The 24,771-nt window shown below is 46.8% G+C and overlaps 1 protein-coding gene across 1 annotated transcript; it reads left to right on the plus strand.

The window, feature by feature from the left end:
- Window positions 1-248: 248 nt before the first annotated feature.
- On the plus strand, window positions 249-24,496 carry PRPS2 (phosphoribosyl pyrophosphate synthetase 2). Its single transcript, XM_072955724.1, has 7 exons — window positions 249-485; window positions 6,013-6,196; window positions 13,683-13,781; window positions 14,479-14,603; window positions 20,553-20,726; window positions 21,563-21,722; window positions 23,429-24,496. The coding sequence occupies exons 1-7, from the start codon at window positions 364-366 to the stop codon at window positions 23,519-23,521; spliced, it is 957 nt and encodes a 318-aa protein (XP_072811825.1). The 5' UTR covers window positions 249-363; the 3' UTR covers window positions 23,522-24,496.
- Window positions 24,497-24,771: the final 275 nt, after the last annotated feature.

Here is a 24,771-nt window from a genome sequence, read left to right on the forward strand (position 1 = left end):
CACCGCGCGGCACCTCCTCCCTCAGCTCCGCCCCCTCCAGCTCCTCCTCCCGGCCCCGCGGCTGCGCTTTCCCACTCTTCCCACCGCGCGGCACCTCCTCCCTCAGCTCCGCCCCCTCCAGCTCCTCCTCTGGGACCCGCGGCTGCGCTTTGCCGCTCCTCCGCCCGCTCCAGCTCCTCCTCCTTCAGGCCGGCGCCGCCGGCTTCTCCTCCCCCCGCCCCGCCCCCCGGCTCCGCCCCTCCTAGCTCCTCTTAGCTCCGCTCCGCGCTGTGGCCACCAGACGCGCTTTCCCGCTCTCGCTGCCGGTATCTGTGCTACCGCCGCCTCCGCCGCCTCGCGCCGCTCCGAGCCCCGCGCCTTACCATGCCCAACATTGTGCTCTTCAGCGGCAGCTCTCACCAGGACCTGTCCCAGCGCGTGGCCGACCGGCTGGGCCTGGAGCTGGGAAAGGTGGTGACCAAGAAGTTCAGCAACCAGGAGACCAGGTGGGGGCCGGGCCGGGGAGGCCGCTGGGCGCGCGGCTGCGGGGCCGGGCCGGGGCCGGCGCCGGCCCGGGACCACCTCCACGGCTGCCCGTTCCCCCTTCCGGGGCGGGACGGCCACGCCGCGGCGTCCGGGAGAAGCCGAGGAGGGCGGCCCCAGCCCGGAAGAGCGACCTCGGGGCGGTCGCAGGGCTTCAGGGAGAGGTGGGCGCAGCCGGCGGCAACTTCATCGGTGCAGGGCACGCGGGGAGGGACGCCCCTGGGCGTGCCCGCCCCGCGGTCCGCGTTCCTGCCGGGCTCATCCCAAACCCCGGGCGCGCTGGGGAACGTCCCGCCCCTGTCCCCAGCCCCGGCTGCGCGCTGGGTTCGCCTGGGGCCCTTGAGAAATGCCGCTTCCCCGCCCTGCCCCGGAGGTTCTGATCCCAGGTCTGGGAATCGGCGTTTTAAAAGCTCCCAGGTGACAGTCCTGAGCTGCCAGGGTGCAGACTTCTGAGGTATCCCGAGGGTGTGGTTGTGCAAAGGGTTTAAAGAGCCTGCGAACTCCAGGGCACACGTGCTGGGATCCCTTGTGCCAACTCTAACTTGTCTGCTTCAGAGATGATGGACTTTGTTATTTCAGCTTCTTCGTTGTCATGGAACTCTGCTGGGTTCCAGCAGCAAGGCAGTGGCTTGAGTGTAACTGTTACCCGTGTCTGAGGTCCACAAGAAGTGGTCACCTCTGTTCACTGAGGTCCGGCTGGTGGCCCCCTCAGGAGCTGGGCCAGTGGCTCCTTTTTTTCCCACTTGCCTGAGTCCACGGAGCTCTTTGACTAATTTCAAGTTGATCTCATTCTCCTCTAACTTATATGTCTACCGCTGTCCTCAGTTACTGATCATTTTGATATCTTTGGCAGAGATCCAGTTTGGCCAACGTTTTCAGCAAGTGGTGCTGCATCAATTGTTGACAGCTGCAAAAAAACAAAACAAAACAAAACTCCAGCCATACTTTCCACCATTTCAGAAATTAACTTGAAATGGATCATAGGCCTAACCGTAAAACCTAAAGCTGGACATTCCTGGGAGAAAATCTTGATGATCATGGGTTAGGTAAGGATTGCTTGGATACTGAGGGAGGTGTATTATTACATATCAGAGAAGATGGTTTTGCTGTTGAATCAGCTTTTTAGGATATGTGAAACCCTTCTTCCAGGTGGGAAATCACCATTGCATGGCCCTGATGATAGTGTAAGTGAAGAAACACTTGTGAATGAGTATCAGGGGGTGTTAATGCAAGTGTCTTTCAGCTGAAGAATTGTACTTTGCAGAGTTGAATACAGAAGCCTCGAAGGATGTCTAGGGCCCTGGAGGAGAGTGCTCTGGTTTGAATGCTGCAGTATTTTGCCAGTCCTGAGTTTCAGTAGCTTTAAGAGGAATGGGCTCAGAGGAGGAGGGTATAGCTCAGTGGCAGAGCGTCTTCCTAACATGCATGAAGTCCTGGGTTCAATCCCTGGAGCCTCCATTAAATAAAAAAATAAATAAACCTAATTGCCCCTGCAACAAAAGTGAAAAAAAATAAATGAGGTCACAGTTTTTGTTCAGGAGTTGGTGTTGTATAAGTCAATGAGAAATTTTTATTTGGTTTTGAGTATTTTTATAAGTACCACTTGATAATTAGAAATCATGAGGTTTCAAAAACTACTCAGTGTGAAGTTACATTGTTTCATGCAATATATATATTGAATACATATATTCAATGTTTATTCATTGTATATGTACTTAGTATATATTGCATATAGAATATAAAAGCAATATATATATATATATATATATATAGCTTATATAGTTACAGTTTGTGTTTTTAATATCTAGACTGTAAAAGGTTAACTGGCTGACTTTTCTCTTTCCCATGAGCTGTCTAGGTCCAGAGACTGATTTTTACAAACAGTCCCCCCTGTACCAAGTACTGTGCTACTGATCCAGTTTTTTACCATGTGGTGCTGGAGATGAGAAACAGAAGGGCAAAAGGAGGAGAGAATTGATTCATTTCAGGTCAGGGGCCCCTTCCTAAATCTCCCTGAGCCAGGACCAGAAATCTGGCTTGCTGTCTGCTGGTCGTCACTCCTCCCATTCCCCATTTTAAAAACACTACCTAATCGGACACAGAGCTTTGTGATTTTACCTTCTCATCTCGAAATCATTTCAGCTCTGCAGGGAGCTGTTGGGCCCAGCTTTACAACAGACCACTGAAATCCCACGGTGGGACAGCACTGATGATGGTGTCTGAAAGTCTGTGGTAACACTTCACGCTGGTCTGTTAACCTGCCCACGGGTTCCTTAGCTGTATTGTATGACCCCAAGTTCTGGTTCTCTGTTGTGTAATAAATCGTCCCAATAATTGTTGATTTGACTCTCAGACCTGCAATTTGGGCAGGCCCCAGTGGTGGCATCTGGGACGGGTAACAGGCTGGAGGAGCCACTTCTAAGATGGCTCACTCACATGGCTGGTAAGCTGGCCCTAGCTTGGGCCTGGAAGCTCGATTAGGAGCCTCAGTACCTCTCCGCAGGGCTGCTGGAGCTTCCTTGGTAGAGCATGGAAGCTGGGGTCCAAGCCCAAGGATTCCAGAAATGGAAAGTGGGAGAGGCCAGTCTGTTAAGGCCCGGGCCCCAGATCTGGTGCGGCACCGCTTTGGTCACGTTGTGCTGCTGAGCACGGAGTCCTCCCAGATCCAGGGGAAGGGAACAGAGACCGCGCTTCTTTTATTTATTTATTTATTTATTTACTTTTTAAATGGAGGTACTGGGGATGGAACCCAGGACATTGTGCATGCTGGGCACACGCTCTACCACTGAGCTGTACCCTCCCCCGCAGACTGCACTTGTTGGTGGGAAAAGTGTTAGAGTCTGTGGCCATCTTTTAATGACCACACCCATTCGTTGTTGACTCAGATAAACTCATCAGCCTTCTTATTTCGGGATCAGTAAAGAGCCTCTGTCTGAACAGCCCGTGGATGCCGCCTTCTGGCCACAGTGTTTGAAAGACTCAGAATAAAGATCAGCCGTGACCATCTTTGTGAGTAGAAGCAGGAATAGCTTGGGGGGGAAAGTTGCCATGGTGACTGGATGTATTTTTCCATCTTCCCCTGGACTGCTAGTCATATGAAGATTGAGGTTCCTGAGGAAAAATAGGCCAAAGAAGCTGAAATTTGGGGGAGAAACAGTCATAACGCCAGGAGTTGGCAGGCTTTTTCTGTAAGGGGCCAGATAGTGGTTATTTTAGGCTTTGGGGGCCCACGTCTGCTCTGTCGCTACCATCTACAGTTCTTTAGGGGAGAAGTTCATCGTGGGTCCCTGCGTACCCTTCTGGAGGCTCCAGGAGGGGATCCATTCCTGGTCTTGTCCAGCTCTTCGAGGCTGCCTGCATTCCTTGGCTCTTTGCCCCTTCTTCCATCCTCAAAGCCAGCAACAGAGCACGTCTCACCCGGCTTCTGTTCTCACATCTTTCTCCGACCTCTTCTCTCTCCCTCTTTCATTTTTAGGGACCCTTGTGATGACACTGGGCCCACTACAATAACCAGGATAATCTCTCTGTTTTAAGGTCAGCGGTCTAAGTAACCTTAATTCCATCTACCACCTTGCTTCCCCTTGGCCATGTAAACTAACATAAGGTTCTGGGGATTGGGACAGAGACGTCTCCGGAAGGTCATTGTTCTGCCTCCCACACCATTCTCAGCTCCTGGGCTGTAGATGGTCGACCCTGCGATCTCCAAATTGACTTCACCCCATGGTCACTGTGATGCTCAGAAAGGAATTACATTGAGCTCCTTAACACTCGAGATAGGCGGGAGCACACAGACTGCTGTCTGTCTCACTCTCATCCTGAGGCTGGCATCGTACTCTTTCCATCGGTAGCAAAGCACACGTGAGAGTATGACCCACTCTTATCAGAACTCATTTTCACTTCACGTCCACTTGAAACATGTCATTTTCGTCTTCTAATTCTACTTGAAGTTAAGTAGAAGCTTCTGTTGATAGACTGTGGTATTCCAAATGTCACTGGCATTTAAATTTTCTTGAGAAATAATTGGCTCTTTTCATAGAACAATACCGTTGGGTAAATTGGCTTATGGCAGGAGGAGGAATGCGGATAATTGTGTACGTGTGTATGCCAGCGTTGGGCCGGCTTGTTCTCATGTTGAGCACCCATAATTCTACACCCGAAGTATGGAAATTTTCTAATAAGCAATTTTCAAAGACTTTTGAGCGCCCACCTGCTCTTTCTCAAGAAGCTACTGGAGGATACCAATCAGCAAAACAAGGAAGACCCCAAGATGAGGCACAGAAGGTGGGAAGTCGCGGAGTGGAGGGGCTCCCCAGGGGGCAGCCGTACATGGGTGGAAGGAGAACCTGGGTCAGCCAGCTCAGGGAGGACGGTGAAAGGGAGACCCCTCAAGGCCTCTGACATCGTGGGGTTTAGATTGTCACCCAGGCGTCAGGACTGCCATCTGTATTCAGTATGTAGAAAACTTCCCAGATGAAAAGGTAGGATACTTTCCTCCAGGGTAAACAGACCAAAAAAAAAAAACTGCATAAAAGGGAAATCAAACTTGGCTTTTAGCTGACTCCGTGGCTCAAGTGTGAATGGCATTGACACAGTTAAAATGTAGCCTTAAGACTTGGTTAGAAATCCTGACCTACGTTGGGAGGATGGCAGGATGGAGATGGGCAGGCTGCCCGCGGTGCTGATGGTGGTACCCGGAGGAGGCAGAGGTAAATCTCATCCTCACACGTGATGCTGAAAATGAAACATCAAAGTGAAGCAATACAATCGTGAGTGAGGGACTTGATACAGTTTTTAGCTGTTTATCTTCAAGAGTTGAAATTGGCTGCCTCTGGGCTGTTTGTTACAAGCCATACAGAATGATTTGAATTTTCTAAGCAATACGTATAGGTAATGTTAATAGAAGTAAAAAACTAAAATACAGTATTTTGCAGAAAAGAGTTAAGATCACAGGCCCGAGGTGAATTTCTAAAGAGCAGATGAGATCCCCTCACAGAGGAAAAAGGCCACTTTGCAAGGTGGCCCTCGGCTGACCCCTGGGAACTTAGCTTTTGCAAGGTTTCCCACCGTCCCCTGTGGAATGGCTCATTGCTGAACTGTATAAACCATGTGGCTAACACTGATTGCCCGGGAGTCTGGAATTTGGGGACTTGGTAAGCAGAGAGTGCCTACGTGATGCGCCCCCAATAAAACCCCAGGCACCGAGTCTCTGAGGAGCTTCCCTGTGGGCAGCACTTCATGTGTGTTGTGACAGCTCGTTGCCGGGGGAATTAAGACGACCTCTGACTCCACGGCGGAGGGGAGGACTCCCGGAAGCTGGCACCAGGTCTCCCCAGACCTCGCCCGTCTGCTTTTTCCCTTTGCTGATTTTGCTCTGTCTCCTTCCAGGGTAACGAGTCATAGCCGTGAGGACTACAGCCTGCCAGTCACCAACCCTGGGGGTGGTCGCAGCGCTCCTTTGATATTAACAAGTGGCATCTTCCTTTTCCCTAGCGTGGAGATTGGTGAAAGTGTGAGGGGGGAGGATGTCTACATCATCCAGAGTGGCTGCGGCGAGATCAACGACAACCTGATGGAACTCCTCATCATGATCAACGCCTGCAAGATCGCGTCGTCCTCCAGGGTGACCGCCGTGATCCCGTGCTTCCCCTACGCCCGGCAGGACAAGAAGGACAAGGTACGGGGCAGGGTCCTGCTGGAGGAAGCTGCTCTGGTTCAACATCTACATTTCTTTTCTCACCTGTTACCCCGCAGTCCCTGGAAAATGTTTCCTTTCTGTTGTACTCACTGAGTAAAACGTGCTTTCTCATCTGTCTCTGAACCAGCCATCGCGTTAATATCTGTAGGTATAGAAACAGATAGAGCATATTTTTGCAGGATGAAAATACCATCACTGTAGTCGTTGTGATGAAATTGTTGTGTATCTTTGTGGCGGTGGATAGAACAAAGTACACACATGTGCACATGCATGAGGTCCTGGGTTCAATCCCCAGTACTTCCATTAAAAAAAAAAAAGGAAAGAAACTGGGGGGAGAACACATTGGACCTCAGCCTTGTCTCTTAGAGCTGCGTAGGAGTCTACACTTACCTCAAGATACTGAGTTTAATTTATACAATTATCTCCTTTTAACCTCCCAAGAGGAATGAAGTTAATACTGTTGAACTGTTCTTTTGTAACGTTAACGCTGTAGGAGACTCTGTGAGTTTCTAGAAGAAATTGAAGAAGATGGGGTCTTTGTCTTGGAGGAAAGTCAGGGTTGGAGGGAACCCTAAAGGGGATTGTAATACTTTGCTAGGGCTCCCATAGCAAATGACCACAAACTGGGAGGCTGAGGACAACAGAAGTGTACTCTCTCGCAGTTCTGGATGCCAGACGTCAGAGGTCAAGGTGTCAGCGGGGCTACGCTCCCTCTGAAGACTCTGGGGGAGCCTCTTTGCCTCTTGCTGTTTCTGGTGGCCCCTGGCATTCCTTGGCTTCTGGTGGCATCACTCCCATCTCTGCCTCTGCCTTGACGTGGCTGCCTTCCTGTGTCTCTGTGTGGCCTTTCTTTTATAAAAGCGCGGTCCTGGCCCACCCTAATCCAGAATGACTTCATCTTGATCTTTACCTTAGTTGTATCTGCAAAGATCCGATTTCCTGATGAGGTCACAGCCTGGGGTTCTGGGTGGACGTGAGTTTTGGGGATACCATTCACCCCTCTCCAAGCTGTCCTGTATTTTATGAGTAGATGTTCAGTCGGTTCCGTGGGAATCCTTCCAGTTTACCAGACACTGCTGTTCTGTGATGTGGTAACTGATGATGAGAGGTTTTCCCAGTTCACCTCCATTTATTTCCATAATTCATTTTCTGAAACAACGCAGTTTTTTCAACAGCACGTAAGATCTTGTATATGAAAAAAAATCCCTTTTATAGATTTGAATTCCCCCTAAATTTTAGTGCCAAACTTCTTCAGGTGAGGTTTTCAGACGCCAGGCTGAATGCAGCATGGTCAGTTACTTTCTTACTAAAAGTTTGATCTCCAGAACCCCATCCTGCACTTGAAATAGGATTCACTGTATATATTAGAAGAGGTCTGCAAACTTTTTCTGTAAAGGGCTTTATGGTCTTTGTGGGAACTCCTGAACAATAGTTGTTTCTCAGAGACAGACAATATGTAAATGAACGGGCATGGCTGTATGTCAGTAAAATGATTTATGGACACGGAAATGTGAATTTCATATAACGGCCACATGCCGTGAAATGTTCATGTGTGTGGCAGGTAGAGGGGTTTTTGTGTGTGTGTGTGTGTGTGTCACTTTGTGACTTGGCTTCAGCTTGTGGGTTGCCAAAACCTTTGATCCCACCTGTGAAGCATACACCCTTCCACTTGTCATCTCTAAGTGGCTTTCAGTGTCAACTTGATTTGAAAGTTTTATGTGCATGTTTAGCTGCTAAGTTTCAATGTATTTATTTGGTCGCATCAGTATAGTCTGTTGTCTTAGCTCCTCCTCCATCTGTGTGTTTCCATGGACTGTTTAGCATCTTCACCCTCGTCAGTGTCAAAAAGGACCTAATGCTCTGCTATAATTTCTCTTCCGTGTAACTGAAGGTTTAGTCAACTCTGTATTCTGTAATTTGTAATCAGCTTTTCCTTTTACTTCTACTAGCTTTTGCATTTGGCCCTAAGATATTTGATAAATTACATCTTCAGTAAATTACTCCTTTTGTTATGACATGGCCCTTTCCCACTGTTCAATGGTTTGTAACCCTAAGTTTCTTTTCAACTGACCCAAATATCAAGAAGCCTGCATTTTTGGTTTGTAGGTATCTGACTGGCAGTTACCTCTTGTTCCAAGATGGTATTTTCAGGCTTTGTTTCTTTTGTTTATTTATAGTGAAGTCTTCGTTGTAGAGAGAAGCTGGCATTGTCCGTGTGGCTGGTCTCCTGCCCCCCACAGGGACGTGATGTGACTCCGGGCCCCTCCACTGCACTGACCAGAGCTCTCGGAACCCTCGTGGTTTAACTGTTCTGTGGAACCGCTTCATTTGACCCGCTCTTGATCTGTGCTCCTATTGTCCGATGTTTACGTGGGTTTTCCGTTTGGGGCCATTTTGAGCACCAGTTCCTTTCCTTCCTCTCACTGCTTCTTAGTCACTTGGCTGTAAGTGTGTTTCTTGGAAATAATATGGTAGCCGCTGTTAGTTTTTAACTCGATCAGACAACTCCACGACTTTCTGAACTGAAGCACTGATGGGAGAGCTAAGATGCTCATCGTCAGCAGCACAGAAGCGAGAATGTGGCAGCGACTGAGAGACTGCGCAGACAGCAGCAGCAGGAATCCGGAGTTGAGAAATCGTGCACCTGACCGTTGGAGAAAACTGATAGGAAGGAAGACATCACAGAGGGCTGTATTAGTTTCCGACTGCTGCTGTAATAGGTTACTATAAATTGGGTGGCTTCAAACAACAGCAATTAGTCGCTCACAGTTCAGGAGGGCAGAAGTCGAGAATCAGGGTGCGACAGAGCCCCGCCCTGTCCAGAGGCTCTAGAGGGGGTCCGTCCTGCCCTCTCCCAGCTTCTGGCAGCTGCCATGTTCCTTGGCTTGAGGCCATATTACCCGGACCCCTGCTTCCATCCTCATAGGGCCTTCTTCTCTGGTCTCTGTGCAGTCTCCCTCTTTGAGGACGCATATGCCAGCACTGAGGGCCCTCTGGGAGAATCTCCTTACCTCAGAATCCTTAGTTTAATCACATCTGCAAAGGCCCTCTTTCCAAATGAAGTAACAGCCGCACAGGTTCCAGGGCTTGGGACCTGAGATCGTTGAGATCAGCCCACTCCAGGGGGCCTGGAAGGAAGTCACTGATGGGTGAATAACTGAGTCTTTTAAGAACAGCTCAAACTTTGAGATAGTGTCATTCTTACAGCATTTATCGTCTAAGTCAGGATACTTGAGAGCCTGAAAGGGGATTCTATGAATAAGAATGCCACGGAAGTGTCTACCTGACTGTCCCAGGTGAGTCTGACTCACGGCCACCTTTTGTATAGCCTGTCGCTTTGGGACTGACCTTGGAGGTGACCGGGACGTGTCGATGGTCCCGGCACTACTGTCTCTGACCTGTCTGTGTAGTCAAGGTGCCTCGTGTTATAGTGAGGAGAGGCACTTCCATTCTTTTCACCACACTGGTCGAAAGGGAAATCCTTAATTTTGTCTGTTGATTGAGGTGTGCCTTTGTATTTCTCAAATTGCTGCTAGTAATTTTTCTAACTATTCGTTTCTTTCCTTAGATCAAGTGGTTTGCCTTTGTATCAGGAAACAGTTGAAGTGAGGGTAACGAAGGGTTTGGTAAGCACTTGAGAGAAAGGGCCTGAGCCGCTGAGCATAGTCGTTTACCAGCAAGGGTGAGTGAGGAGGCCCAGAGTGATGGGGGAAAACACTTCTTGTCCTTTTTGGCTTCACTTCGATAGGCTAAAGGCCCTGCAGTGTCCGAACGTGATGGGAAGTAATGGGCCACATTTGCCCTATGAGATCAGAAAGAAATTCTCCTCCTCGGCCCCCAGGAGGAGCCCTGGGAAGCCCCCCAGACTTTCTCATGGCCTTTCCTTCCCGTAGGACTGCACCGTCTTTGGTGTCTAAAGACACAGTGGAATTCCCTGCAATTGATCTCCTTAGAGTTACTGGCGGAGAAGCCCAGAAAAAGCTAGAGCCTTTTAACCATACTCAGAACTTGTTGCATCTCCCTGCTTCTTTGTAAGTAAGCTTTGGACAGCCGGAAAATCTTGGTTTCTGGCTTTATTTGTATGTGCAAGAAACCAGGGACAACTCCTGACAGTGAAGGAAAGGTTTCCTCGTGATGAGCACGTTGTAATACTAACATGGAAAAGTGATGACGATCTAGTGTTAGTTGTACAAGGCGTGGTGCAGGGTGGTCTGAGCTCTGGGGCTCCGACTCTGCAATCAAGTGGACTCAGGTTTGACTTTTAGTGTCATTGTTTGCTCTTTGTCCTTTGTGTCTTTTCGTTTTCCTCCTCGGTGAGTTAAAGGCAGTATTTACTACTATTTAGAAAGTGCTTAGCTTACAATACACAAGTGGGCAGACTTTTCTCCCAAAGAGGCAGGGGTCAGATTTTTTAGGCTTTGTGCACCACAGGGTCTCTGTTGGAATCACTCACTTCCATCATTTTGGTGAGAGCAGCCATATTTAATGAAGGGGCGTGGCCACGTCCCAATTAAACTTTATTTATGGGCATGGAAATTTCACATACTTTCCAAGTGTCACAAAATAGTGCTCTTTTTTGATTGGTTTCCATCCACTTAAAAATGTAAAAACCATTCTTAGCTCCCAGGTTGGTAGAAAAACAGACCATGGGCTGGCTTGGCCCCGGGGCCGCAGTTCCCTGCCCCCCACCCCCTGCTCTGGTGGCTGCTCAATAATTGCTTATTTCGTCCCCTGGTAGTAACAGTATGAAGTGGGCACAGCTGGGAAGAACTGCTTTTGAGGGGGTAGAGGACTTGGGGCTTTTTTGCAAAGTTTTCAAGGTTATGTTCTACTTTCAATGATAAAATTGTTTCTTTTTACTTCTTAACTGGAAAAGTTGGACTGTTGTGCTGACATGAATTTCTATAACCTTGGAAATTGTGAAAGCTTGTGTCGTTTCTGCTTGGAGCAGGGCAGCATCTGACACATTGAGAGTAAGATCTGGACTATCTGGAGAGTCTGTCATGATTGGACTGGTGTGCAAAATGTCCTTTATCCATTTTTCATTAGGGGAGTCGAGCATTTTGTTGCTGTACTTTGACGACCTTCACCGAAATGCGATACTGATTTTTCTCTTTACTGGCTGTCAAGTCAGTTAGCTTGGGGATCATCTTTCCTGCAAGCCACATAGTGAAACACAGTACAGAATCCACATTTGAAAACAGAGTTTGGAGGAGATCAGAAACTATGAATTTAGAAATGACTCCTGTGCTTTGGCTCAATGTCATGGAAAGATGAGAATGGAGGAATCTTTTTAGAGGTTATCAAATTATAGGAAGAGCCCCAAATTGCTTAGTATTGTGAGTCATTGCCAGCGATTGATTTGTTCTTTTAATTGGCCTGGAATTTTGTTAGACTAAGTAATTCTCACCATCAGTGAGGTTAATGACTGAGCCTCGGAAACTTCGTGTTCTAGAGATTCTGTTATTAAATATTTATCAAAGAACTATCGTATGCAAAGTACAGAGCTGGGTGCTGCAGGTGATGGGGAAATCTCCAGAACCAATTCTTTGCCCTTGAGGGATACATGGTCTAGTTGTCAACTACACACCGTACACAAAATACCTTCTGGTGTCATTCTGTCAGCAGGTGGCATCAGGAGGTCCCTAATGGTGGGGGCCAAATGCTGTGTCCCTTTAGAAGGGACAGATCACTTCTCTCTGAAGTTCTTGGGGTGCTTTAAAGTTGGGTTATTGGAACCAGGTTGAAGGATGAAACGCAGTGGCTCAGTGGGGATGGGGTCGGGGTAACTGTAAGGTGGGTGTGTGGCTGTGGAGGGCAAGGCTTCAAGTGTTCTCCAGAAGAGGGAGAGCGCAGGCCTGGTACACGCTGTGGGGAGGATCCTGCCTTGTGGCCGATGTTGGGGGTAGGGGGAGGCAGTCCAGTTCTCAGCAGCTAGAGCCACCGTGGGGCAAGGGCTTTCTAAGCCAAAAGCAGCGTGGAGCAGAGCAAGGGAGTTACACGATGAAGACATGAGTTATAATATGTAGTCAGTTCAGAGGGTTGAACAATTCAAAAAACTGAGGAAACTTTCCCCAGAATCTAGCTTTCTAGAAACATCTACTGTTAACACTTGGGGATGTTGCCTCTCATTCTTTGTGTTGAGGGGGGAAGTGTGTGTGTGTGTGTGCATATATATGTGTATTTTTCTAAAGTAATAGGTTTCTTTTTTAGAAAAGAATAGTGTTATTAGAGAAAATAAAAATAATCTGTTACCATTGTGATATAATTACTTCCTATGTGTGTTTTTACATGAATATACTGTGTGTGTGTGTGTGTGTGTGTATTTAACAGGGATCATTTATTTGTTACTGTTTTGAATGAAATCTTTGTTTTCAGCTTTACTGAGATATAATTGACATACAACATGGTGTAAGTTTGCATGAAACCTTCTCTTAAGCTTGCATTTGTGTGTGTGTGTGTGTGTGTGGTAGATTGAAGTACTATTTACAGCAAAATGCTGAGCTCATTGCCTGCATCTAGTCATGGCTGCGTAGTCCCTGGGATTGTTTGGGTGTGGACAGCCACTGTCCATAATTTACGGTGTGGAAGGGAAAGCAATGGACAAGTTAGGTAACTTCAGAGACGGCACAGTGTCCGGCTGCCTCTGTTCCTCAAAATAGCAGATTATCCTTCACCTTAAGGTGTCATTTCTTCGATCCGGTTTTTGTTGAATTTGTGACAGCATTCAGCCGTAGTGCGGTAGTGTGGAAGCGTGTCTGTAAGCGCCGGCCTTGGCCTGAGCCTTCAGGGCTCTGCAGGGTGTGCCCCCGCCTCCTCCCTCCGGGCCTGCCCCCACCCGCCCTGCTGGACCACTGCCTGCAGCCGCGCTAGGCTTTGTTCAGTCCCAGGATGTGACCTCGGCCTCCGTGACATCACATGTGCCGCTCTTTCTGGAACGTTAGTCTCCCTGCCTCTGCTGTCCTTGCCTTGAAAGCAGCTTCCGCAGAGGGGCCTCTCCCAACCAGCATCTTTCAACGTGACGTCCCTCATGCTGGTCTGTGTGTCTCTCTCACTCTCACTTTCTCTCTCGGTCCCTATTATGCTACACTCTTGTCACAATTTGAATGATCTAAATTGTGATATTACAGGTAGGTATGCTTAATTACTTGCTTCTTTGATGTCTGTCATCTATACCCAGTGTCAAGCGTGTTATCTCAAAGGAATTGATGTAAATAGTAAATATTTGGTGAATAAAATGGGATGAAGCTCTTTTGCTATTATAACATGTAGCTATATTAATGATTAACTTCTTTAAATTATCAAAGTGTTTAATAACTGTAAGGTATTAATGTTGATTTTCTTCACGTGTAATACAGCAGCTGTGATTCATCTTTCCCGTGTAAATCTTAGTGGGAGGAATTTGAATGTCTCCATCTCTTCCCATCTCTCTTCCTGTTAGAAAATCCATGCCTTTCTATTCTAGAGTCGTGCTCCGATTTCTGCGAAACTTGTGGCCAATATGCTCTCGGTCGCGGGGGCAGATCACATCATCACCATGGACCTGCATGCCTCTCAGATCCAGGTTCTGGCATTTTCTTTGTTGTCCTTGGTTGTGGTGGGGGCTTAATGCAAGTGGTAAAATCCTAACTCTCTATTAAGTCAAGTAATTTTCAAAGGGGGTAACATTCCTTTAAGTTTGTGTATAGTGACTCTCTCAGATTTTCCTCTTAACTCAGAAATATAATTTAATGTTGAGATCTGAATCCAACCACCACCCTGCCTGCAATCACTTCTGGAGGAGTGGGAATGGCTTCCTGATATGAAACTAGAATTCCATCTCAACTTCTGGAAAACAGTTAGAATGGGAGAGTCGTAATGTAGGTTCTTTAAACTCTTCATAACTTAAGTTCCTTCATTTGTAAAAACAGGCCAAATTATCCTGGGCCTACTCTGTGATGGAATGAATGGTGAAGTATTTGACTTCTGATAAGGTGTTTAGAAACAGCAAACCTCTCCTCCCCCGCTGCCCTACAAAGCCATCCTCCTGTTCCCCAGGATGTAGGCAATCGTAAGATAACAGACCATGTCCGCAAAGATATTGGACTGGACTGGACTGAAACTTGCTCCTGGAACATATGTATCTTTTGACTGAATTCTGTTAGAATTAAGAAAAGGGAGGCAGTTAAAAGAGCTTCTTTTGAATACAGAATTAAATTTTATTTCATGAAAGGAAGGATCTTTTTACTTGGTGATAACGTGACACTCACTTCTCCCCTCAGGGGTTCTTTGATATTCCCGTGGACAACTTGTATGCGGAGCCGGCCGTCCTGCAGTGGATTCGGGAGAACATCGCCGAGTGGAGGAACTGCATCATTGTTTCCCCGGACGCAGGGGGAGCCAAGAGGTACCGCGCCGCCGGCACGCTGCGGATGTCTGTGTCCGCCGACTGCTTTTTCCTTTTCGTCTGTGTTAGATTAGGAACCACGTCTTAACTTACTTCACAGTTGATTTTGCAAATGAGCAAGTAAGTAGCCAGCAGGCTTCACCCCCACAGCAGAGAGCCGTCGTCTTTGTTAACATGTCATCGCTCAGGAGAGAAAATACATCCACACATGTGTTTTCAACAAAGGATATATTTTTCTTAGGTTTTTTTTTTAAATTTTTTTTTATTTTGGGGATAATTAGGTTTACTTATTTATTTTTTTAGAAGAGTACTAGGGATTGAACCCAGGACCTTGTGTGTGCTAAGCATGCGCTCTACCACTTGAGCTATGCCCTCCTCTCTTTACTTGTTTTTCTTTTTTTTTTTTAAGTTTTTATTTCTGATTATAAAACAGTGAGCCTATTTGGGAAATAAGGTTCTTAATTAACAACACGATTGACAAAGCTAGTCCCTCTTGCTACAAACAAACACTTAGAAATGGAAGTCAAAATAGAACAGAATTTTAAAATCTGTGTCCTCAGAACAGCAAGAAAGAAAGGAGAAAAATATCTGTGGCCAAAAAATAAAGAAGGCCACAGCCATGCTGGAGGCGGCCTGGGGGATGGGCGTCAGGTCCAGGAAGAGGCTGGTGACTTGGGTACTAATGCCCACACGGGGGTCTCTGGAGAGAAGGGAGATGACAGGGAGACCCCTCCCCTGCAGCCCAGGAGGAAAGCCCATCCTTCCCTGGGCCTTTGAGCGCGAGGGGAAGGGAGCCACCCGTGAGAGCTCAGACCAAGGGTCTGTGCCACGGGCAGATGTGCGGTGCGATATGCGCTCTCCCCCTGGTGCGCGGGTCCCGATGCTGGGAAAATTCACGTAAAAATTGGCCTCAGGCTGCAAAGCCGCCGCAGAGGGAGAATCCTGCAAGCCCAGCTGTTCAGTAAGCACTCCCCTCCTCCTGCCTGACAGTCCAGGTTAGACGGCCGAGGGGGCGCAGCCCACCGGGAGCCAGCGCCTGCAGATAACAGGGCGGTGGGCGGCCAACGCCGTGCGCTCACGGAACAATCACTAGACTATGAGATGAGGATGTTGGCCAGAAACTGACATGGCATGAAAAGCATCCGCGTGCAGGCACGTGGACTCGCATGAGGACAGTACTGAGCAGCCCTTCTCCAGGCTTTGCAGAGACCCAGGGAATTCAGGAGCAATCAGAGGGTTGAAAATCAACGGGGAGGAGAAGGAATGCCGATTTGATGCAACGTGCTTTACTGCACGCTGAGCCTCGGTGACTCAGAGTGACCTTGTAGGACCGCGCAGCTGCTCTCTGGGGAGGAAAAAAGAGTGGGGTGGAGTTTTAATGCCCAGGCAGGGCCCTCCGTCAGGAAGGGAGAGGGAAAAAGAGAGTTCTGTCCACCAGTCCAGTGAGGAAGCAAGGAAGCTCCTAGGTGTGCGCCAATAAACCTGTCACGGGAGAGTGGTGACCGTTAAGCTTGGGGATATCTTTACAGTGCAGACGCCCATCTGTCATCCATCTGCGACCAAGCTAGGGACCTAGAGTTGAACTCAAAAGCACACCTCTAAGTGCAGGCACCCCGAGTGTTGTCTGCTTCACACAGCAGGGGGATGTGGAGGAATTTCCACTAGAAGCGCTTGCAGTTTACTCGGAAGCTTACTGAAGTCGCACGGTGGGATCTGCATTCACACGTGGCGAATCCACTGGCCTGCTCCGAGCTTAGAGGTGAAAATGTGGGCCGAGAGGAGCATGAGCATAAGATGTAACTTATTTTTAAGAACAGCTTTATTGAGGTGGAATTCACATCCCTCCAGTTCATCCTTTTAAAGTGCACAGGTCAGTGGTTTTTGTGCATTTAGAGTGAGGAATCTCTCACCACTAATTCTATAACATTTTCATCACCCCAGAAGGAAACTTGTACCCCCTAGCAATCACTCCCCACTCCCTCTCTCTCCAGCCCCTGGCCCCCACTAATCTCTGTTCTGTCTACAGAGCTGCCTCTCTGGGCGCTTCATGTGGATGGATCATTCAGTACATGACTTGAGTGTCAAACCTATTTCTTTTTCTAACCAGGAAAACTTACTTTGATAGCTAACAAGCCAAAAGAATGATAGGTTCTGCAAACTTGTGTGGCTTTTTCTTTTCCTATCCCAACTCTGCATTTTATATATAGTCTAAAAAGATACACACATTCTCAGCAAAACTTCAGACAGGGTGATGTTCCCTATTTCCTTCTTGAGAGGCCCCTCTTCTCTCCACAGTCAGAATTTTGTTACTCACGCATGTCTCCCTTTTAATTTCACATGGATGAGACTATGCTGCACACACTTCTTCACTGAGTTTTTTAAAAATGTGTTCCGTCTTGGCAACAATTCCACAGCTGTGCAGTAGATCTGCTTTCTTGTTTTTCACAGCTGGGTAATAGTCCCTTGTGTGCGGATGTCACGATTCCTTTAACCAGTTTCCTGTTCCTCTTTAGTCGGTGCTGTGGTTGGCGCTCTTAAGTACATGCCTGCAGCACTGCACCCACTCTCACGTTCTGTGCCCATGTGCAAGCAGGACACGTTCCGTGTCCATGTGCAAGCAGGACACGTTCCTGGAACTGCTGCTGGTGAGTCAAAGGGCATGAGCCGTTTCGATTTTGATAGACAGGGGCACAATTTGGTCTCTCAAAGAAGGTAGACCATTGGGTTTAACAGATACACACTACTATATATAAAAGAGATAAACAACAAGGTCCTACTGTACAGCACAGGGGACTATATTCAGTGTCTTTTAATAACCTATAATGGAAAAGAATCTGAAAAAGAATATATATATATATATATATATGTATGTATGTATGTATGTGTAACTGAATCACTTTGCTGTACACCAGAAACTAACACAACATTGTGAATCAGCTACACTTCAATTGAAAAACAGACGGACCAGTTGACATTCCCAAGTGTGGATGCCAGTGACTGTGCACGGGCTTGCGCGCACTGCTGATGTATCAGGCTTCTTTCGCTTTCCGATCAGCTAAGTGGTACGTGGGGTCTCTTCCTGTTAGTTCTGGTTGCTGTGCGTGAGGTCGAGCCCTCTTCCAGCACATTTAGTTTTTTGTTCGTACCTTCTGCCCTTTCTGTCAGCTGGAGGCCTCTTCCTCTGCTTTGTTCAGAGTTCTGCACAGTCAGGAAGTGCATCTCTGCCTCTCGTGTGTGTTGCAGATAATTTTTTGGTTTTTTAGTTCTTTCCTTTTTGTATTTTTGTTTTCTGCGGGACTTTTAAAACATTCTTATGTAGTGATACATAGCTCTTTTTCACATTATGGCTTCTGGGTTTATGAAGGATTCACCCTTACTTAACAGTCTTGTTCTTCCATGATTTCATATGTTTTAAGGGTTTCCTTTTTCCTTTTTAATGTTCCAGTTTTTCTTCCATCTGTAATTTGTTTTGGAATAAAGAATGAATTAAGAATCCAGCTCTCTCCCTACCCTCAGCTATCAAATGGTTCCAAAACTATGAAATAACCCATTTCCCCCACTGATTCAAAATACCATCTTTTGTTATATACCCGGCACCCCCATCCACTTGCCAACTCCTGCTTTAAAAAATGCAGAATCAACTAGCCAGAGGAAATGGCCAGCAGCCACAAGCTGTTCTATTCACATCCCCTTCAAAGCAGCTGCACTCAGACCACCAGGAAAGGCAAGCTTTTTAGCGGTGTGCATTTCAGATTTTTTGTCAGCTTTCCTGTTCCACCAACTTTTTGCTGTCTATTTCTGTCATCCTCATATTCTGGAGTAAGCTGTTCCCCAACGGACTGAACAGCCTCTCAGGTAACACATGATACATGCAGCTGATGTTATCTGTGGCTTCTTCGCTTGATGTAAAAAGTCCTGTTTCACCAAGGAAAACACATATGTAGCTGACAAATTGGAACTTGTTGCCTTAAGAAAAAGCTTGTAGCCTTGATTCTTTCCAGGTAAAATTTAATATCGCCACAAAACTTAATATCACCACAAGAGGTCACTCATGGATAGTCTCAGAAGCAGAGAAAATAAACTTTAGGAAGAAACACCACTGTTGAGGCAGTCAACGTAACGTAAAGGTGGTTTGGGAAGTTGGTGAAACTAAGTAATTCAGATTTGATGTCTTTCGTTTTACTTTTGGAAAGAATGTAATCATTTATCCAGAAGAAGCAAAAATCAAACTATGTATTTTTGTTCTAGCTTTTTCTGCCCAAGATTTCAGTGTGACGCATAGTCTCAACATCGTATTTTAGGAATCGGTATTAAGTCTCAGTTACCAACATGGAAGAGTTGTAGCCTGTTGAGAAATAGGAATATTCTAGCAACTCAAGGGGCTTTTTGCAGGGATCTGTTCCTTTATTTTCTGCTTCGGACATTACCATTGGGTACCTGAAGTGGCTGGGACTCCCACTCATGGCCCGTGCCCACCCGCACAACCACGTCGCTCTGCTTCTTTCCCTCACAGGCGCCCCCTGCTGGTCTGTTTGTTCGCAGGCTTAGAGCAGGATGGCCTGCGGAGGTGTGATCACAGGTTAGCTTGGCCTTGAGTGGCTTTGAACTTCAACCCCAAATGGTGGTGCTTCCCCATGTGGGGCTGTGGACCAGGGCCCTGCCACACAAAGATCACCCTAGTCCTTACAAATAAACAAGCACAAAATTTCATATATATGTACATCTGTAAGGTGTTTGAAAGTCTTTTCTTGGGAGAACCTGTCCTGCATTCTGAGAAACTAGCTTTCTTTCATTGAAGTTTAAATGGCTTATTTTTTTAATAAAATTAGCATGTAAATGGTGGTATATGTTTTAAGGTGATTACGGGGCAAAATTTTTGTCAGCTTTTAAATTCTATTTATACATACTTACATACATATATATTCATAATTTTTTAACCACAATTTTTTTGCCACAATTAAAAAAAATACTGGTTGTGGAATGTTCTCAGAAGCAGGCAAGGGTAGCCTGCGATACACACTCGCCTTCATGCAGCCCCCTTGGCCCCAGAAAGTGGGTTTCTCTCAGAGACTTGGTGGCGTTCTGCTTGATCAGGGCACCCATGGAACGCTGTTCCTGGTCACCACCTGAGGAGGGCGCAGTTATTGGGACCAGGACTTAAAGAGCATACAGAGGCTGTATCGTCTGATCAGTGTGTACTAAATTGGGGTGTATGACTGTATATGTTTCGGTCCCCTCAATAAACATTATTTTAGCTGAATTGCATAATGCGTGGCTGTTACTTTAGAAAGTAAACTAGGAAAATCTTCGTGTCAATGGTGTTATGTTGTGCTGGTTTCATCATTGAAGTCTACTCTTCACAGGAAAATTCCAGAATGCTCTGGGCTCACCAGCAAGCCTGGCCTACCTCCTTGTCCTTCTGTTGCCAACGCAGGCCTTTCTGAGCTGATGAGCTTTGAGCATTTGCTGTAGATGGGCAGGGGTCGGACTGTGATCACAGCCTCCGGAGGCCTCGAGTACATCCAACCCCGTTGTCACATGCCTACGGATTGCGTGGATGAGCTACCTAGACCTTGTCCCCATGGACTGCTCCCCAGACTGAGCAGATAGTTTCTAAATCACTTGCTTGAAGTTGTGCTCCTGACTCTAAAGGGTACCCACGAACGCTAACCCATTGAGTGTCAGCTCCTTAGCCGGGAGTTTTAGCCTGTAGTCAAGGCTCCCCGACCACCTTCACCAGCCGCTGCAAGTGCAAGGCCACGTCCCTGGACATGTCTCCCCATGGGTTGCTTAATGCGTATCCCAGACGAGGCCTGGCTCTGCAGGTGAGGCCTGATTCTTGCATCATCCCGAGTGTGGCTGGTTACGGCAGTCCTAAAACACAGCTGGGAAGAACACGGTGCCTTTGTATTGGCAGTATTCGACGTATCTGCCTGTGTTTCCGTGCAGGGTCACGTCAATTGCGGACAGGTTGAATGTGGAGTTTGCCTTGATTCACAAGGAGAGGAAGAAGGCGAATGAAGTGGACCGGATGGTTCTTGTGGGCGACGTGAAGGACCGTGTGGCTATCCTTGTGGATGACATGGCCGACACGTGTGGCACCATCTGCCACGCCGCGGACAAGTATGAGGGCGGTTTGGGATGGTTTAGTGGGGGAGTGTTAGGGCATCTTGCTAAGAAAGGAGAAAATGTTAGCTTTTGAAAACCGACCTCACTTTTCCTAATTATTACTGATGGCTTAGCAGCAGTTTTTCAGACCAAAGTCAATTCTAGGCCCATTTGTTTTGTATTGGTAGGAAAAAGCCATGCTCCTTGATGGCTTGGTTTTTATTTTCAAGGTTGAACTTCCATGTTAAAAAAGGTCAGCGGAGGTGCTTCTAAAACTGAGCACAAAAGGAAAAGTCTCTTCAGGCCCTTGCTTCCTTCTGCCTCCTCAGCTTCTGGGGCCCAGCCGTGTGTGGCTGTGGAACCCTTGTACTGTGGCCTGTCTGACGTGGGGTGCACCAGGAGCAGGTTTCCAAGACAGAACAAAGAGTATAAAATAGCTCAACCTTCTCTACTGATTGGATGTCAACGTGTTGATATGTTGGCTTCATTGGTTTAAACCAGTGGCTCTCAACCAAGGGCAGTTTTGTTCCCTGGGAGACAGTTGACAATGTCTGGGGACATTCTTGGTTGTCACAACTGAGGAGAGGGGTGGTACTCTAGAGGCCAGGGATGTGCTACACAGCAGAGAGTTATCCGGGCCCAACGCCAAGGTTGAGAATCACTGATTTAAGGAGTACAAAGTGTTTGGCCAGCTCATACCTTAAAAGATCCTGTTGTAGGCTGATAAATGTGAACGAAATTGGTTTCGTCTCTTCCTTTATGGCACACACTGTTGTTTTTAAATTCACACTAAGGGAGATGTCTCAAGAATATCTGTGTGCGCTTAATTTTTTTTGTCTTCTCTCTCACAGGCTACTCTCAGCTGGAGCCACCAAAGTTTATGCTATCCTTACCCATGGGATCTTCTCTGGGCCAGCTATTTCCAGAATAAATAATGCTGCCTTCGAGGCAGTTGTTGTCACAAACACTATTCCGCAAGAGGACAAAATGAGACACTGCTCCAAGATTCAGGTACTGGTTATATTGCAGGCAGAGCTGGGCAGTGAGGCACACGCCTCAGATCCCAAGAAACAGCATCACGTATTGTGTGTGTGACTGCTCGCTAAGGCAGATGTTGCCAGAGGTTACAGCTTCCCATAAAGGGAGGGTATGATACACGTTAGATCTCTGGGAAAGGCTGGGGCCGCCAGGGGTCAAAGTTAGAAACAGTAAGTGAATAAAACCACAATAGAAAAATGGTAAGTAAGAAAAAGGTCGTGCTCAAGTTAAACAGAATCACTATATGACCCACCAGGTTAGCTCTGCGGTTATACGCCCAAATCTGAAAATGGATATTCAAATAAAACTTTGTACATGAATGTTCCTAGCGGCCCTCTTCATAGTAACCAAAAGGTGAAAATGACCCAGTGTTCCCCAACAGCTGAATGGATAACCAAAGTGTGGTCTCCTCATACAATGGAATATTCCTCAGCCTTAAAAGGAAGGAACTTCTGATACACGCAACAACATGAGTGAACCTTGAAAGTAGTCCTCTAAGCGAAAGAAACCCATCACAAAAGGACAAATATATGATATTTTAACTGGATTCCACATATCTGGGGGCCCTAGAGTAATCAAAATCATAGGAAGGGAAAGCAGGATGGTGATTGCCAGGAGCCCGGGAGTGGGAAGTTCATGTTTAACGGGAGCAGAGTTTCTGTTCGGGGTGATGAAGAAGTGTTGGAAATGGACAGCAGTGACGCTTACACGACCTTGGGAGTGTAATCAATGCCACTGAGTTGTATATTTAAAAATGGATAAAATGACAACGTTTATGTTATAAAATTTGCTGCATTTTTTAAAAATGAGAGAGGAAAACAAAGGAGTAGCTGGGCTGTGCCGAGGATCTCCAAGCTTTATCCCTCCTGCCCCTCCTGACTTGGGAGGACCCCGGGGAGTTGATGATGATCACTTGAGACCAACTGGCCTGAAATAAGTTGAAGGGGTTTGCATCCCCATTTTGCCTTTCTGTCTTGGTGAAGCGTGGCTAGTCCTCTCATCACCGGAAGCCTCCATCCCCATCATTAGAGCGTGAAGATCGGTTTCTCATCCATCCGAGAACAGCACAGTTCATTTGGCACCAGGAGATAAGACACGTTCAAGAACGGTCACAGTAGCCGTGCCTTAGATTTTCATGTCTGATGAGCAGTAGTTGAGAGTCAGCCAATTTAAGGCCCACAGGCCCAGTCCAGCCCACCAGCTGTTTTTGTAAATAAAGTTTTATTGGAACACAGCCGTGCCCATCCATTTATGTACCGCCTCTGGCTGGTCTCATGCTGACCCCAGAGTGAGGTGATCACAGCTGTGCTTTTAAACGGCACAGTCCCTGCATTTGCAGTCGCTGAGAGAGAGAATAACCTCCCACATAATGATTGAGTAAAATTAATTTCAAAACAGCAAAGGAAAGGAAAGGATCTCTCTGGTTGTCCACGGCCCTGAAAAGCCTCTGAAGCATCTGCGTGGGAAAATCTCACTTCCAGGATGCCGTACAGGCTTGTGAGTTGAAGATAGACCCAAAGCTGTCTGTCCTCAGAAGAAACGGGTGTTGGGGGTTTGATAGTGTATCTAATGTGCAGGAGAAATCATTTCGCGGCTTTCTGGTTTGGAAGTTTCTGATTAAACATGACTAAGATGTCGCACTTTCCTCTCCCCTTTTCTGTCTTTTCCTTGGCATTTAGGTTATTGACATTTCGATGATCTTGGCTGAGGCGATCCGAAGAACCCACAATGGTGAATCTGTGTCTTACCTGTTCAGCCACGTCCCCCTCTAAATCCGGGATGTGAGGTGTGGAGCGAGCCTGCTCTGGCTTCTGACATGCGTGCAATTGTCTGACTTTTTTTAGCTTTAGGACTGCGCCATTATATTCATGCAAAAGCCTCAGATCTCTGAATACTCCACGATCCGCTGTTTCCCCTTCTAAAGCTCACGGCCATTTATTTCCTGTTTGGTGGGGAGGGCGATGGTTATTGGATCTTTAAATGCACAGTCTTAAATGAGAAATATTTTTGTCATCTTGACTTGTTTTGATGGGTGACCTTTTTTTTGTTGTTGTTCCGCCAGTGCTTTGAGGCCACAACTTTCAAGTATATAATTCCATCGTGGAAGTTCGTAATTTATAGATTTCAGGGTTGCCAAAGGTCACTTCACATTAAAACCTCTGTGTAAATAGAAACTGATAATGCCTATGGACATTGGGGTAAACCCCTGTAGAGAATTAGCTTTTTACTTCTGCGTGAACCTTAGAAAATTTTTAATACTCTGAATTTTGAAATTTTTTTTTTTTAGTAATCAGGTTTCAAATAAACCATTTTGGTTATTATGCTTAATTTGGACCAAATTTTATGTTGCCTAAGATGGCCACTGGCACATTTCCTTTCGGTAAACATTAGACATATCAGAGGCAATGTAGTTCTGTGTTTCTTTTTATTGCTGCTTCTGAGAAACATAACTCTCACTTACCTGAACTACTGTGTTCTAAAATTCCAGAGTTTCGTTCAGCAGTAGAGCTGATCGGGAAACTGTTTAGAGACAGTCTCCAAGCTCACTGTCACGTTCATGCTCTTGTCTGTCCATCCCAGATACACCTCATGTCCTGCCATCTTGGGTTTTTTTCCACGTCCTGTTTTTAGCTCTAGCTTTTACTTTGCCTTTTTTTCCAATAGGTTCACATGGTGGCTTTCCACCCAAAGACCTCTTTCCTAAGTCCCTTCAGATTTACTAGTCTGATCACTATTTGGCATTCAACTTAAAAAAGGGGGGGGGATTTTTGTGAGTGCCCCCAAATACATGTTTAAACATTATTTCCTTTAGCGTTGATCTCATGTTCTTTTACCTTTTGTAATCAGAAGCAGCAAGTCTCCTGTGCAACTGATTATTTTAACTGAAGCTGTTACATGAAAAATGTGGGTGAGGAAGGCCTACAAAAAAGGACAAATAAGTAGACACTCGTTGCTCCGTTAAGTTACTGGTCCAGTGGTGGCCCAGCAGTGATGTGGAGGGAGGGTTGTTATCTACAATTTG

The sequence above is a fragment of the Vicugna pacos genome, chromosome X, assembly GCF_048564905.1.
Source record: "Vicugna pacos chromosome X, VicPac4, whole genome shotgun sequence".
Lineage (NCBI taxonomy): Eukaryota > Metazoa > Chordata > Mammalia > Artiodactyla > Camelidae > Vicugna > Vicugna pacos.